General features: G+C 30.0%; 1 protein-coding gene across 3 annotated transcripts in view; it reads left to right on the top strand.

The window, feature by feature from the left end:
• LOC143199614 (very long chain fatty acid elongase AAEL008004) overlaps window positions 1-17,872 on the top strand; it is a 128,264-nt gene that overhangs the window by 93,474 nt on the left and 16,918 nt on the right. For 2 of the 3 annotated variants that reach the window (XM_076409539.1, XM_076409538.1), the window contains exon 2: window positions 14,347-14,419. In XM_076409539.1, coding sequence (XP_076265654.1) covers window positions 14,356-14,419 — 64 coding nt within the window. In that variant the 5' untranslated portion in view covers window positions 14,347-14,355. Of the gene's footprint in view, window positions 1-14,346; window positions 14,454-17,872 lie in introns of all 3 variants that reach the window. The other variant, XM_076409540.1, reaches the window with a different exon arrangement.

Here is a 17,872-nt window from a genome sequence, read left to right as displayed (position 1 = left end):
TCTAATTCATTCATGATATAACTAAAAATGATCGCACAATAACCACTAAAGCTTTTTTAAATAAAGTAAATGCTTTATTTATCATTGAACGGAAATATTTTTTAACAAAAATCTAGAATTATCTGAAATATTACCTATTATTCCCGTAAAAATAGTCAAAATTATTTTACTACTTATCATTCATAATTTTAATCTTTTTACATTATTACATTAACAATCCTGAAAAATATCGTTCCAAAATGCTGCTGTAGTAATTTACAATATATTGTTATTTACAAGCAAACTACTAAAAAAATTGTAAAACTATATATATTACATATAAATATATATAAGCCTAAGTTCGGCATATTTTTGTCAAGGTCGCGGCTAGGACAACAGAGCCAGAACGTAATAAATCAGTCGAATGAAACTAGTATAACTAAAAATAGTATATAAAAGTATCGACTGGAACAGTCGATAGTAATTAGTAAAAAAATCGGTCGGACCGAAAATAGCGACTGAAAACAGTCGACTGAAACAGTGACTGGTAAAATGCAGTAAAATCAGTCGAACCAAAAATAGCGATTGAAACAGTCAATACTAAAAAGTAGTCAATTATTAAACAGTCGGTAGACGATTTCAGTCGATACTTCCCAACACTAGTTATAGTGATTTTTTCTAATTTTAAAATTAGAAAAATATTTTAATTAAAATTAGTATCTTTTATAATTAGCTTATTTTTATTCGGTTTTTTTATTATTGCAATGCAGATTTTCAATTTCCATAGTTGTGATATATGTTAATAATCAATATTAACTGAATCCTATAAGAGGTTTACTCAATTTTTCTTTCTTCCTTTCTTGGGTTTTACTTCAACAGCATTAATATAAATAATTTTTAATATTACCTATGTATTATTATTAAACTTCTGTATTAAACCCCTAGTTGGTAAAAGGAGACTTATATATATATATATATATATATATATATATATATATATATATATATATATATATATATATATATATATATATATATAGCTTAGCTTATTAAATATAATAACTTTTTCATTTAAAATTAGGTTTATTCAGTTTTTTTAATCGTCTGGTGCAAATATAATAAGTAATTTTCATTGTACTATATTATATTTTAATAACTAAGTTTAACTAAGCCTTTTCTAAAGCTTATTAAATATTTTTTCCATATTTTTTTGTGTGTTATAATATTGAATTAATTTATTTTTTTATATTTCAGTATTAAAGATATATATATATATATATATATATATATATATATATATATATATATATATATATATATATATATAATATATATAATATTTTTGTCAATAGGAATAATATTTTTATTGTATTACTAAAAGTAACATTAATATATGTAAGTAACAATAAAAATTATGTTATTTTTATTCAGTTTTATAAGAAATTTTCTAATGCAGACCTAATAATCCATTTTCTCGGTAGTGTGGTATATTTTCTGAGTTTTCATGATCTATATTGTGATTCATTTTAATTGCATTCGAGCCCACATATAAATATTAATAAAAAATCGGTGGATCTGGTCGTAAATACGTACGCATTTACGCGTTAGAAGATGCACATGTTTCCAATTAATATTCGGCGTTCGTTTCGTTGGTGTCACAATCTACAACCGCTGTGTAATATGGTACTGTATCTGGATTGCACAAATATTCGTCGACCTTCAAATCGATAGCGAATCGAAATGTTCTCGACGTAACCAATTGACCAGGCTGAATTCTTTTAACGATGGTTTTAAACGAATCGATTTCCACAGCCGTAACCGCCTAAACTAGTCTAAATGGTTATTTGATGCAACTGTTCCTTGTTTAATATCTGTTATAATCATTGAGTCCAACCGTTAAGAATCAAGCATTTATAATTTACGCTCATTTTTACCGTTTACTGTTTTTTTTAATTAAAACTTTCACGTCGATCTTTTTTTTCGAATAGTTATATTACTCTATGTCATTGTCAGCTATTTAATGATATTTCTTTATGCTCGATTTCTTAAATGTTTTTCTGTCATTTTATTTTGATAATATATTCTCTTCTAGCTTTCTTTTTCCAGCTTATTTCAGTGTGACTACAATCCGAAAAAACTTTAGCATACACTAGATTTTTCAGTACAATTCTTAATAAGAATGAATCTTTAATTTTTATATTCGACGTTTCGTGTAAACATTACAAAGACAGAACTATATACAATTAACAGGTCAATTGAAAAGTCCCCGGCCTGACACATATATGGCGCTACTAGAATTAAATCCATATGTTTTCTAGTTAGCCCTAACCTTCGAAATATGCGTGTATAAATTTGACACCTGTCGTATTATTAGTTTGTGAATTATAGCATTTTGAGTGAAACAACTTGTTATTTTAAAAAAAATGGATAAAAAGGAATCGCGTCTTGATAAAATGTTGCTTTTTGAAGGGAAGAAATACAATTGAAGCCAAAATGAGTATGAAGAAAAATGAGTAAAAAGAAAATGAAAATGAGATGAAATGAGTACCGAAGACGGTGAACGCAGTGGAAGCCCAAAAGAGATTGTTACCGACGAAATCATTAGGATAATCCACCAAATGATGTTGAATGACTGTAAATTGAAATTGAATAAAATAGCAGACACTCTAAACATATCAACGGAATGTGCACTTCATAATATTCACGAATATTTCGGTATGAGAAAGCTCTGTGTTAAGTGGGTGGACCGAAAACAACGACGAGTTGATGATTCGGAGCAGTGTTTGAAGATGATCAAGCGTAATAAACCCGAGTTTTGCATCGATACGTGACAATGGATGAAAAATGGCTCCATCATTTCACTCCGAAGTCCAATCGACAGTCATCCGAGTAGGCTGTACACGATGAACCCGCTCCAAAGCGTGGGAAAACGCAACAGTGGGTTGGCAAGGTTATGGCGTCTCTATTTTAGGATGCGCATGGAATAATTTTCATTGACTACCTTAAAAAAAGAAGGAACATCCACAGCGACTATTACATAGCGTTAATGGACCGTTTGAAGGACGAAATTGCCGAATAACGGCCGCATTTGAAGAAAAAGAAAGTGCTGCTTCACCAAGAAAATACACCGTGTCGCAAGTCAGCGCAAACAAAACGATGGCAAAAATCCATCCATCCACCGTATTCTCCAGATCAAGCCGCCAGAGACTATTTCCTGTTCGCAGATCTCAATATAATGCTCGCTGGGAAGAAATTTTCGTCGAATGAAAAGGTAATCGCAAAAACTGAGGTTTATTTTGAAGCAAAGCGGAAATTGTACTACAAAAACGGTCTCGAAAAGTTGGAGGGTCGGTATAATCAGTGTATCACCCTTGAAGGGAATTTTGTTGAATAAAAAAAACTAACTTTGCCAAAAAAATATGTTTTACTATGGTAGGCCGGGGACATTTCAATTGATTTCTTCAGTATAGAAAATAATTGATCAATATTTGTCATTTTTGTTTCAACAATGGTTACATCGTTCTCTATTTTTCACAACTTCCATCAGTATTTTTGGTAGCGTTTCATATCGGTTTTTAACAAAGTTTTAATCCAATATGTTCCATTCATATATAGCAAGATAACATTTTTGTTGTTGAACAATGGTAAATTGTTTATTATTGACAGCACGTGCTAGCTTACTTTGCCAATTTTCAATAATATTCAAATCAAGGGATGGTGCTCGCCAATTTTTTAATATAGACAAAAAAGTTTAGTTTAGTTTAACTTAATTTCGAATTCTGACTGGTAATTTGGGTTCCGTATGTTGCTAATTATTGGCTCATCAGTTTAATATAAGTTATACCATTAATTTTCCCATAAATTGTATTTCTATCTTTCCTTGTTCAAAATGTGGGGCAGTCTTAAAATCACCTCAATTCTCATTTTCCTAATAGATGGGACTTAAAATCACATATTTCTCGTGAAACTTTTGCAATGAAGCTATATTAAGCGGGTTTGAAAGATAAAATTCATGCTCCAATATTCATAAAATATTTCTCAATAAAAACTATTCGGTTTTGCAAAAGGGGTAAAATTCGCTTGTTATCTTCGAAAAGGGAGAAAAGTACATCGATAATTGTATATACATAAACATACTGTATGTATATCATTAAATCTGAGACTGTATAACAAAAGAAGTTCGATAATTATGTTACACATGAATTATCATCGAAGCATTTATTCTACGGAGTTTCCAGTCCAAGGAAGCTTCGTAAAACGTCCAAAACGGTGTTGAGTATTTGGCGGGAATGAATTTTAAATCATAATTTAATCGATCTGGTCATATATTTCATAAATTTTTTCATTCAATGTTTTTGAAAATCATTTGGTTCAATCTTATGACTTACGATAAGAAATAACAGCAGATCTACAATGTCTACAATGTCGAAATTATGTTTTTAATTCTTGTATTTAACTAAGTCCCTATATTTTTAAATTTATGAAATTGTCACAATATTTTAATGCTTTTCTGTAGGCAAAACTAGCCAGTCATAGTATATGCATGAACAAGCAAACTATTTAGGAAATAAATTATATAAAATAAAGGAAATAAATATAAACAAATTATTTAGGAAAGTTATTAGGAAAATAATTGTAACAATTTTTTAAATAATTCCAGAGAAAAACAATATCGATTTTATAAGCTGAAAGTTATTTATGAGGCCAATTGAGTAACGTCACGTAATCTAACAAATGTACGAACAGTTATCTATTAAAAAAAAACCATTTGACGACAAATTCAACGACGTCGAGCATGGCTATGAGTATATTGCTGACACTCTCACAGAAACTATCAGATTCTCTGGTAAACATCGACGACCTTGCATATAGTAAGATCAAAACGAATTGCCTTGACGAAAATACTCATTCATTAAATAATTTTCTTTATATCTAAATTGGTAGGTTCTGGCGCGTATTTTTTTTCAAATCTTTATATCCATATCTCATTGTCAGTGTAGCAACGTTCCATGGCGATTAGTGATGTAACCTTAAAATGAAGTAACCTTGTGTAGGTGAAATTTGATTGAGTCATGTTACGCTCGCATGAAATTCATTTATATTTTCCATCCATGTGTGTGTGAGGTGTACGAATTGTGTAATATTGCGGATTTAAATACATCTTTTTGAATTTGTTTTGGTTAGTAACGATTTGATGGAAAAGTAACGTCGGTTTTTTTTCTAATAAATGGCTTTGAAATCTCGTATCTCTAGTAATATCAATTCAGTATTATCATTCAAAGTATCGTTCTTGTACTTAGCTAAAAGTTATTGCGCATTGAAAATGGATATTCCAGGATGTTATTATCGTTACAGTTTGCTTTTTTACTTCCAAAAAAGGAAAATTCAGTAGACCAATCGAAAATAATGTGATGTTTATGGTGACGAGTGTTTAAGTAAGTTTTGGATATAATACAGATAAAGTTTATGGTTTTATATATTCAATATATCTTTTAAGGTAGGCGGAAGAATCCAGCAGCTAAGTAATGCCCAATTTTCTCAGTTAAAACGTCACGTCGCCATCTATCAACAACACAACCTTGAATTATTAGGGATGTTGTATCAGTATCTCATTTTTTTATATTTTAATTCGGATTTAATATAATATAATGCTTAAACTAGCATGTGTAACAAATATTGGGGTATGTTTCCAAGAACTTGAGAATTATAAATTTGTCTTCAGAGTTAAAAACTGGTGGAAACTACACGAAGGCGCGGAATTTTAAATTCAAACGGAACTAAATCGTCATGGGAGGTCGCCATAAATTAAAATGAATTCGTTTGAGTCAGGCATTGAATACAAATGGTCGTTGAAAAAGTAACAATTCGATGAAGATGATGATGCGCGATTTTCTACATGAAAATGTTCGGTTCGCATCTTTCATCGCTCACCAGGCATTGCTTCTTCCAGCTACTACTTACCGAGTATCATATATATATCATATATACGTTGTGCTTGGTATGGTAAGGGCAAGGTAAGGATGCTGAAGAAGGCTATTATCGCTACAGGGAATTGATTCTTTATTAAAATGGTAGAAATGTGCATTTCATTTCCACGAATCTATTGGAAGCATCGCTATATTTTATTTCTTGTTAATTTATTAGTAAATTAATTATTACTATTATTTATTTGATATAAATTTGCTATTATTATATTTTTATATTGTAAGTGACATATTACGGTTATTCTCAGTCGTTTATATATTATTTATAAACACTCAAAATTGTTTATTACATTTCCCACTTGTTTTAAATTATTTGAAAGATTTTCAGCTACCGAAGATTATCATTTCATGAAGGTTTTTGTGTAGGTTGACGACTATTATGCATATTTCATAATATTCTAGTTTATTTCATTAATAAATGGGGCCTTGTTCAGGCAAAAAAGATGTAACTCATAAGTAATGAACTAACCAACTAAATGAGATGGGAGCATTATTAGATAAAATAGGTCTAAAAACGTTTTTCGAACTAGCTAAAAATTATGAAAATTGCTAAACTTTCGAATAGATTTAAAAGAACCAAAAAGAAAGAAACATGCTACCATGGGTTCATTATCGCAATTTATTTCTTAACCAGCCACAAAAGAATATTTGTGGTGCACTGTAACTGACAATGAAAAACGTATCAATGTACTATAATAATTCAAAACGAAATTATCATGGAAAAATCTCTTGTGAATTATATCATTGCAATCTGTATGGGAAGATTTCGTGCATCCATTGCTCTGCACAGATTTTCTGATTAATTTGTTGAGATAGATGTAGCATGGAGTGGATTTACACGGTTTCGAAATGATTAAAATAATGGATATCGTCAAAAATTATCAGCAGAAAATTATGTCAATTTTTTTGATACCACCTAACAACTGACTATTCCAAATAATAAGGAGCTATTCATGGAAAAAAATACAAAACGTAAGGGCTGTATCACATAACTCTTAATATTTTATTCGCCATATATTTATTGAATTTACGATTAACTCGATAACTTACGAGCTTATCTTGCTACCTGTTAGTTATAATTTGATTTGCCTGGCTTTTTCCTGATAGAGGGCATCAATCGCAAATAACTCTGGGGAGAAATCCCCGTGACTACACTAAACGATTGTTGTAATAGCAACACTTCCTGATGGAGAAAAGTAATGAGCAATTATGCCATGTGAAACAACAAGTTTAACTTAGAGCCAATAAAATCAAATTTAAAATATATGTGGAATAGTCCAGATCGCTCTTTTTCTTTGGTATGAGAATCGCCCCTTTTAAGACGTACAAATATGTATTCACATGTTTAAATCGATAGAGCATGGTTGTTATAAGCTTCACACAGCATTTTATCACCTTTAACCGCCATTTTCTACAAATTGAAGTCAAAACTTTTTTCATATATATATATATATATATATATATATATATATATATATATATATATAATGATAGTTACCTAAAGTGTAATAATTTATTATATCATATATTTATTGATGTTATATAAAATTTTACAAATAGATAAAAGGCAGTGGCTCATGGGAGAGCTTGTCTGAGAGATGCTTGGGCAGTCAATAGTGATAAGTTTGAACTGAACGATGGTCAGTGACTGAGTGATAAATCGCTACAAAACCATTTCTTAAAAAAAATTAATTTAGTGTACTATGATAGTATGATTTGGTGTTGTAATTTGGCTATGACGTCAAACCATTAACCTTTCCGTGGCCGAGCGAGGTGTTTTTGGTACCACAGATACGGTTTCTTTTTAATAACCTTGGAAATATTTTTTTTCCCTCCAGATAATCCTGGAAAATATATAACTAAGCCCATTTTTAAACAAATAATGGAATTTAGTTGAAATTTGCGACGAAAAACTGAATTTAACTACGTGAGGTACCTTCGTTTTCCCGCACGGCCTGCGGCGTATGGAAATCCTACGCACACAATAACAGGTCAATTGAAAAGTCCCCAGCCTACCATAGTAAAACACATTTTTTTTGGTAAAATAAGTATTTTTTATTCAACATAATTCCCTTCAAGGATGATAAACTGATTATAGCGACGCTCCAAATTTTCGATACCATTTCTGCAGTACAATTTGTTCCTTGCTTCAAAATAGGCCTCACTTTCGGCCATGACCTCTTCATTCAACGAAAATATCTTCCCAGCGAGCATTATTTTCATATCTGAGTACAGGAAACAGTCGCTGGAGGCCAGATCTGGAGAATACGGTGGATGAGGAAGCAATTCGAAACCCAATTTATAGATTTTTGACACGGTGCATTGTCTTAGTGAAGCAGCACTTTCTTTTTCTTCAAATGCGGCCATTTTCAGCTATTTCGTCCTTCAAACGATCCAATAACACTATGTAATAGTCGCTGTTTGCCATTACCTTGTCAGCCCACTGTTTTTTTCAGCCCAAGCGTTTTGCCATGCTTTGGAGCGGGTTCATTATATTCAGTCTACTCGGATGACTGTTGATTGGACTTCGAAGTAAAATGATGGAGCCATGTTTCATCCATTATCGCAGATCGATGCAAAAACTCGGGTTTATTACGCTTGATCATCTTCAAACACTGCTCCGAATCATCAACTCGTCGGTGTTTTTGGTCAAAAGTGACCTCGCGCGGCTCCCCTTTTGCACAGAGCTTTCTCATACCCAAATATTCGTGAATGATATGATGTACACGTTCAGTTGATATCTTAAAGTGTCTGCTATTTCATTCAGTTTCAATTTACGGTCATTCAATATCATTTTATGGATTTTTTTGACTGTTTTCGTCGGTAACAACCTGTTTTGGGCGTCCACAGAGTTCACCATCTTCGGTGCTCATTTCGGCATGTCTAAACTTAGCATACCAATCCTATGGGGTAATCTCCATAAACTCGGCATCAAGTCAAGTTTCAACACGCGAAATTCCTTTTTATCCATTTTTTTCACAATAACAAATGTTGCTTCACTCAAAACGCTATAATTCACAAACTAACGATCATCTAAAATTTATACACTCATCTTTTGAGTGTTAGAGCTAACCAACAAACATATCGATTTAATTCTATTAGCGCCATCTATGTGTCAGGCCAGGGACTTTTCAATTGACCTGTTTTATGTCTCATCGTAAGACACAGAGAATATTTATGTGTTCCTTCAACTAGAATATGGCCATTTAGGATTTTTATGGAAATTATTGATATGGTTGCACTCAATGCCTATATTATTTGAAATAAAATTGATCCGAATTGGAAATGTAATGACCGAAGTAGACGAAGAAGTTTTTTACAAAACTTGGCACAAGAACTTGCATTCCCATACATTCTAAGCAGGTAACAGAATAACAAAAATTTTCACAAAATTGTAACAACTGCAATAGATTTATTTCTTGCGAGCAACAATTTCACGATTCAAGAAAATCATGCTAGAGAGATTCAACATCATGCAAATCGAAGATGCAGCTTTTGTGCCAGATCACGAGATAGAAAGATGAAAATATTGTGGAGTACATGTAAAAAAAAATTCAATGTCCACCAAGACAAACTTAAAAATTTTGATGTCCTGACTATTATAATAATAATTTAAGAGTAAATAATAATGTTAAAATGAAAATATTTTTATATTAATAAAAATATTGTTCAAATTATTAGTCTTACTTTATAACTTTACAAAAAGTCATGCACAATGTGTGTATTTAACACATAATTAACACAGAATCTGGTAGTTCTATGAGAATTTCTATAGAATTCTACAGAATATTACGTTTATGAAATAATACTTTCAACAATTAAATTAAATAAGTTTAAAATGACAAGGAGAAGCAAGCACATGCAGCGGCCAAAAGCCGAAATATATAACCTTCACATTTCCTTAAATAATTGCAAGAAAGCTAGGCTGAATTTTAAAAAAATAGTGGAATATATAGGTCATTGTCAAATATTCCTATATTTATATATATCAGGACTTTCACTATCAACAATTTTTTTTAATATTATGTATAAACTATATGTTTTTCGGGTCTTATATAAAAAATAACTTATAATCAACTATATTACATAATGAAATATATTAAAAACTTTCAAAAAATAAACCATACAAGAATAATAATGTATCCTCTAGTATATTCAAGTATAATATTTTTGGTCTGATTGTGTATTTAATTATCTACAATAATATTAAATGAAACCTTATTTATATTCTTGTAATATACATATTAGTTCCTATTTTATTTGCTATTATAGTTCACATCATTTTATGAAATTCACGCGCTAATAATGCCTTCGAATTATATTAATGTGATAGTGGGCTTGGATTTTGTTAAATTGGTAGCCCGAAAAAAAATCAGGTTGTATTTGCTCTTGTTTTATTCCTCTTTCTAATTAATTTTTGCAATCGAATAATATTAAGAAACGTTGCCAGCTTGTTACATATTTTTTAGAAATTAATTTAGCAAAAGTAAAAAACGAAATTACGTAACTAATATGTAAATAATATATCATGATGTGAGTTTTACGTTTCGAGAATACATTAGATATAATCTAGAATAGATTAAGTAAACATTGTTCTAAATAAGATTTCACACTTTTGTTTTATCAAGGCACTAGACAAAGAATTGTTATATACTAAGAAAAATTGATTAAACACGACGTCATTATATATAACCATCTACAGTAATGTTAAGAGAATTGCAGGGCAATGAAATATTGTACATAAAATTAAAAAATTAATTTAATCCATACATAATGTCTAGTTTGTTATGTTTATGTTTTAGGAGCTTGTTAATATTCCTAAGTATTATATTTACATAAATTATGATTAGTAATCATTGTTACTTTACTGTTTTCAATTAAGAGTACGTCTGTATAAGCTTATTGAATTATTTATTTGGACGATATGTTTTTTTCACATGTTTTTTTTCGGCTTTGTTTATCTGACCCTTATTTTTATTTTTACTTTGCTTATCTTATATATTCTTTTTTTACGGACTTTATATTCTCGGTATTGTTTTTCATTTATTTAACAAGATTTATATAATAATCACTTTCTTCGCTTTCTCATTATTATCATGGTAATCATGTATTATTACAAATGCGTTTGAAAGCTGTATTTTTTGATATAAAATGTTTATATATCTTTTAATTAATATATCTTATATTTATTGTTTTTATGGTTTGTTTGGACTGAACCTATGTTGGTTCCGAACCATGGTTCTGAGCTTTTTGTCTATCTAGTGACCAACTTAGAGGTTATTGCAGAAGATATACGGTGTTACCCAGCCTGGTTACTGGCGTGATTTCCTTTGAAAAAGTTTTTACACTGTTGCTTAAGAACATTATAGAGGTTCAATGTTTATTATCTAAAATCTTTTTCGAAATGTATAAATTCCGTATCTATTTTTCTGTCTCTGCTTAGTCTTTTTGATTTGGCCGGAGTTTTTCCTCCCTTCTGATGTATTTCTGTGACAAATTCATCCCATTCATTCTGAATTTTGTTATATAAGTCTTTGCTTCCCATATTCTTTGATGCTATTTTGGGTTGTCTCTTTTCTACGTATTTTTCCACTGATCCAATTTAGATGATCCTCTTGCTCTTCTAGGGTATTAGAATTGCTTGTATTTTATTTGACAATACCTAGTCTGTAAGTTACTTTGTATACTTCCATTTTAGTTTTGCTTGATTTTTCTTTTTATTTATGACTTTGTTATTTATCGCGAAGTATAAGTTGATGATTTTCCAATTCTTGCGTTCATTTTCATCTTCTGTCTTCCATTACTTTCAATTCTTATACCCAAATACTTAAATATATTTTTTTATCTTATTTTTAAGCTCTTAAATAGGATATATATTAAATCTGCCTCTACCATTACCACACGATTCGTTTTGATATTATTCTTTATCATTACATATTTCAATCCATCTACTCTTTTTGTGAGTATTCTATATTATCAGTTGTTACAATTATATAATTTACAGAAGCTTTTATTGACATTTCTGTTTTTTTTATAACCCTATAACTACTCCAGCTTTACGAATTTGACATTTTTCTGTTATTTCGTTTATTAATATTATTATAAAATATTATGATATTTGTTCAAAATGTTTAGTAAATTATAAACAATATAGTTAATTATTATAAATTTAATTATAATAATTGAATTGTATAATAAGTTTTCAATGATATACCATCCTTTCAACTTAAGTTACTGGTTAACTAATACACTATAGAGCCAAACGAAAAAACTTTTATATACATGCATAGTATATACTACGTATATACTATGTATATATATATATATATATATATATATATATATATATATACATATATTAAATCTTTAAAAATATATATTGACCATATTTTAGATAAATGTCAGTAACATAGATTCAGCTTGAATATAATAACAGTATAAATAAGATCGTTCAACAAAATTAGGCGTCTTATCGTACGATAGGACACATTTCAATGGTCACATGAAAAATTAATGACTTTGTGTCTCATCTCATCTCATCTCATCTTTGTTCTTTTTCTATTTGTGTTATGGGCCGAAGATGTGCGTGGATATTTTGGGAGTTTATCTATAATTGGGAGACCTCTGCATATAAGACATACATATTATTTTTGGAAACATTTTTTAATTTTTATATTAATTATATTTTACATTAGATATGCTTAGTACAATCTTAATTTATAAATTGGTTAATTACTACTGGTCTGTTGTATTTGCATTAATACAAAAGCAAGGCGAGTACGGGATTAATACATCAGTATGTATTTCCCAAATTAAAATAAAACTAATCGTCTTAAGCTAAAGTTAGGTATACACTTATTCACCAAATAGTATACACCAAAATTCGTGTGATTTGGTTCGTTTCAATCTTTAGATTTCTTGTGTGTTGTCTAGTAACTGTATTGTTTCCAAATGCCTGTAATTTAACAACTTTATATCATATTTTAAGGCGTAATCTATTTCGAGAACTTCGTGTATCTATTTGATTTGTTATTTGAAGTTTTTGCCATTTCTCCAAAACGCAACATTAACATGGACAGATTTGGAGTTATCTAGCTGTATTTTCTAGTGTCTAGTCCATTTGTACATCTTGTTGACCGCTACTTGTACTTTTGTTACAGCCTTAGAGAGATATACAGCTTTTGCCATGATAACTGTGTCGTCGGAAAATGTTCCAAGTATAATGAAAATGTTTCTTTCGTTGTTGTTTCTTTCGAAAATATATGATTCCAGCAGTTGGCAGTAATTCCACGGTAACAATTTGCTCATTTTGTAGATTAATCCCAAATGCCATACCCGGTAAAAATTGGAAATCTGGTATTTCTATAATTAGTTTCATACGTTTTAACTGTAGTTTCTCAATCAATTTTGATATCGCATTTAGCAAGGAAATGGACCGGTAAGACACAACTTGTTCTGTCGGTTTTTAAGGTATTTAAAGCATTATTATTCGAGCATTCTTAAGACATTCCGGAATATGCTTCAATCTGAAACAGGCATTGAATATATATGTTATCTTGATTATTGCATTTCGTGGAAGCTTTTTTAATAACTCAGGTGAAGTATCATAAATTAAAGAAGTGTTTTTAGTATTCACTTTATTTTCAATTTCTGTGGCAACTTCCAGTGGAGAAATTTTGAGATTTAGCGGTACATCCCCATATATATATATATATATATATATATATATATATATATATATATATATATATATATATATATATATATATATATATATATATTAGATTCTATATCATTCGGTCGGAATACGTTAGCTAAGTGTTCTGCGAATAATTCAGCTTTTTCATCGTTACGTCGAACCCATTCATATTGATCATTTTTAATAGGCGGTACTCTATTAATTGGTCTTTTAAACCTCTTTCCATTGCGAGTAATTTTTGCCTGCTTCCGAATTTAATAAATTTACATATTTTTCGAAGCATCTTTTTACACATGGTAATGCTGCCATAAATTCAATAAGGCGTTGAAGTTGTAACTTAGTTGAAGGTCGAAGGTGTATGAAGACGTAACATTCAAAGTTTAAATCAATTAAATCATCAAGACAGTATAAGTTATAAGTTGAATCTGATGCATTTGAGTCAAGCATTGAGTACAATATTATCGTTGTAGGCGTAATAGTTTGATGAGGTAACTATATAACCTCAAAACTTATTTGTATCTTACATAAATCCTTCAGCAATCTTAGTATTAACATTAATATACCTTTCGAGTCAATTAACAAAATATATTATTGGTTTTTGTTATTTCTTGAAGTAAATACTATTAAAACTTTTGATGAAGATAATGTGATGCTCTTAAATAACACTCTTTTATTCCTTTTCAGGTTATTACGATGACACGCGTGAATGCAACTACGGATTATAGTTATTCTAGTGGACTGTTCAACGTTAATGCTGGTAAGTAAACATGTTTTTATGATTATAAAAAAATGTCTCTTCTCCGTAATCGAAACTGGTTTGTCATTAAGTCTGTTATTACCTTCTCGTTCTTGGGTAATTGCAAATAAGAGTTTTGTTCTTTTTCAATAGTCCAAAGTAAAAAGTTCATAGATTTCAAAACCAGTTTGTAAGCCGATGTCGTGTGCAAACAATCTCGTCATCCCTGAACTTTTATAATCACTTCGTTTGATTCTCGAATGAAACTTGTTATGAGATTCTTGTACGCTAAATTTTAGATATCAATGTTTAGTACCAATATTTCTTAACAACTTTATTTGCATTTATTACTTTGAAAAAGAGATAACAAAAATCTCGTTGTTCATTAAAAATCTCTACTGTGCTGAACTTCGTTGTTTGCTTTATGTTGTTGCAATTCTCCTGCTCGCTTGATTTAGATCAATTGGGGGCAGTGTTGTTTAGTCTTTTTTTGTTACCTTGCAGTTTAAAGCATTTGAATATTTAGCGCCATGCTGATAGTTGAACAAGCTTTAAATTATTTTATTTACCTTTCACATATAGTGTAAAATACAAAATTTTGGAACTTTGCAAACAATTTTCGAATGTTCATATAGTGATACACATATATACACACTTTATGATTTTTGATAATTTTCTTATATTTATTCGTAAAAATTTGGTTTGGTCCATCAACATTCAACGGCTAATGCGGAATATCTCAATTTGCATAAATAAATTGTAGAACAATTTTGGCTATTAGACTATTAGACAAATTTTGAGCATTTTATCACTTTCAAAATAAAATTGGTATGATATATATTAATATAATGTTTCCCATCACCGTTACTTCTTTTCTGTCATCATGAATATATCTAGTCGATAGAACAATGTTCGTTTAGTAGCTATCCAATCATCAATATTTCTACGTACTTCTTCAGCAGTTCAAAACAGTGTGTCTTTCAAGCTATGTTGCATCGATTGGAATAGGAGCAATCGAAAGGCTTTATTTCTGGTGAGTACGCTAGGCGCCGTAGAACTTCTCATTCGAGCTGCAACAGTTTATCATTCACAACTCCTGACGCGTGCTGTTCTTGCAAATATGTGTTATTCAATTTATCCAATTGACGTCGGTAGATATACCAAGTAACAGATTCATTCAGTTTTAGTGGGCCGTAATACATGACACTTTGCTCATGCCTCCATATGCATAGCAATACTTAATTAGCACGAATATAATTAGCACGAATATGCTGCTTCGGTGTCGATATAGGCGGTTCTCCTCGCCTAACCAATGACTTGATAGTAAATTAACTTTCCACCACCGATCTAAATAAGTCACGGAAAGCTTCTTCTTGCCTGGCAAGCCGCGATGTTGAAATGGTTCGAAGTAGTATTTTAGCTAACTCGTGTGATAGTAATTTTCCCTGTTTTTGGTTCTTTACTATGAGATTTTGCGCTGGTCTTTCTTACAATAAGTCATTGTCTTCGAGCTTTTGGTCATCATTACATTTGAATAGCTGAAAATAAAACTAACTATGGGAATATGACAGAGCAGCATCACCATAGGTGTCTAAAAGTGATTTATGGGTTTCGATAAATTTTTTAAATCAAATAATAAAATATTCATTGTCAAAAATATAATTTTGAATACTCCATAAGTATTACTTAAATATATTGCTACTAATTCGAAAACTACTATTTTATTTAGAGAAATTTCCAGAAAATGGGACTAACATTTAGGTCAGGTTGTTTCCATTAATATTTCACATTTTCACCAATAGGAATCGCTGATCAAAACACATCATGGGGTCTTACACAGCCTCATTACTGGCGTGACTGGGATCATTTTTCTTGTAGGATTTTACACTCTTGCCTAGAACTATCACAACAATTCGAACCCGCGGCTATCGTAACAGTAGGAGGACCGTCCTATTACCTATAATCAAATCGGCTTTATTTCTTTTTACTTCAAGTACTGCTACAGTTACGAACGCAATCAATTCTTTATATCGAAATTTGGGAAATAATGATAATTATCTTCTCTACTGTTGTTAAATGTTCAATAATAATTTTATAAATAGTTTTGTGGGAGTTTGTCGGAACTGATTCGAATGTTTCTTAATTGCCTTCTTGTGATTTGATCTTATATAAAGTGTATTTTATCCTAGTTTATATGTTGATTTCAACATGTATATATTTTCTATTGGTCATAAATCTAAATATATATTCTTAAAAATTGCTAAAAATTATCAGCCAACACAATATTTTATCTTGGAATAAATAAACAAAACTATTACATTTATATTGTTAAAGATTTTCTGCAAATATACAACCATAAGATAATAATCCCATATTTTGGGAGTTATTATCATCGAAATAATTATTCACTATGTTACAGTATAAGTTTCTGGAGTATCTATCATCAACAGTAAACGTTAATTACGACGCTAGCTTCATATCTCATTCTTTATAAGTAAACAAAGAAAATTCTAGAATCAAACTATATTTTTTTAATTTAAAGACAATAAGCTGTATGCACAATTGGTGTCGTATTTGCTAATAATGGTACAAACGTACATTTGGATATGATAGGAAGGAATAAAACAATTTTAGAACATAATTTTTGCCACTATTGATGAGGCATGCAACATGATCTTTCATCAATGATAGTTAAGAAGTGATACGAACACAGTTATGTTGAGAGGGAAGTGTTCAGCATCAATTACAGGCCAAGCATTATGCTTCAAGGATTCCATTGAATAAAAAAATATTCACACATCTGAGAAAGAAGGATAGATTATCCTTACATTGCATTTTGCACAATAATCTAAAGCCGCACCACTAAAAAAATTAATTAATGAAGAATTAATGTCGCAGGATACTAGTCAGCAACTTAATTTCACAAACAAGTCAACTGAGTTCTTTTCAAGGTTTACCATCATGTTTTTCGATGAGGTAGATTTCTATCTTAATAGGTACACATAAGTGGGATTGAGAGGATACTACAGCACACCGACTCTGAAATAAAAGCATCAGAAAGCTTTCCATTTGCATAAAGATTATAATGTTCAATTTGGACAATCTTAAATTTGGGAAATAAATTCCTAAATAGCTTAATACGTAAGGTATCTGTATTAGCCAGTTTAGTAAATATACATTTTCTATCGAGACAAGTACAAAACTTCTTTATTTATAAATCCAAACACCATATAGGAATAATTCAGATCTTTGACCAATGGGAAGTATAATATTAACTAGCGGAAAAGAAATAATTAAAGGATACCACTAATTTATTGATGAATATAGTTCAGATTTACAGCAATAATTTATCATTAATTGTGCTTACATATATATATATATATATATATATATATATATATATATATATATATATATATATATATATATATATATATATAATCCGTATATATTATATATTTCCGTTTAGTTTTG

This window comes from Rhynchophorus ferrugineus, unplaced genomic scaffold (assembly GCF_030347505.1).
Source record: "Rhynchophorus ferrugineus isolate W39M unplaced genomic scaffold, kcgeb_rfMv2 rfM7, whole genome shotgun sequence".
Lineage (NCBI taxonomy): Eukaryota > Metazoa > Arthropoda > Insecta > Coleoptera > Curculionidae > Rhynchophorus > Rhynchophorus ferrugineus.
Note: the sequence above shows the minus strand (reverse complement) of the source record. Positions and strands in the feature narration are given on the sequence as shown.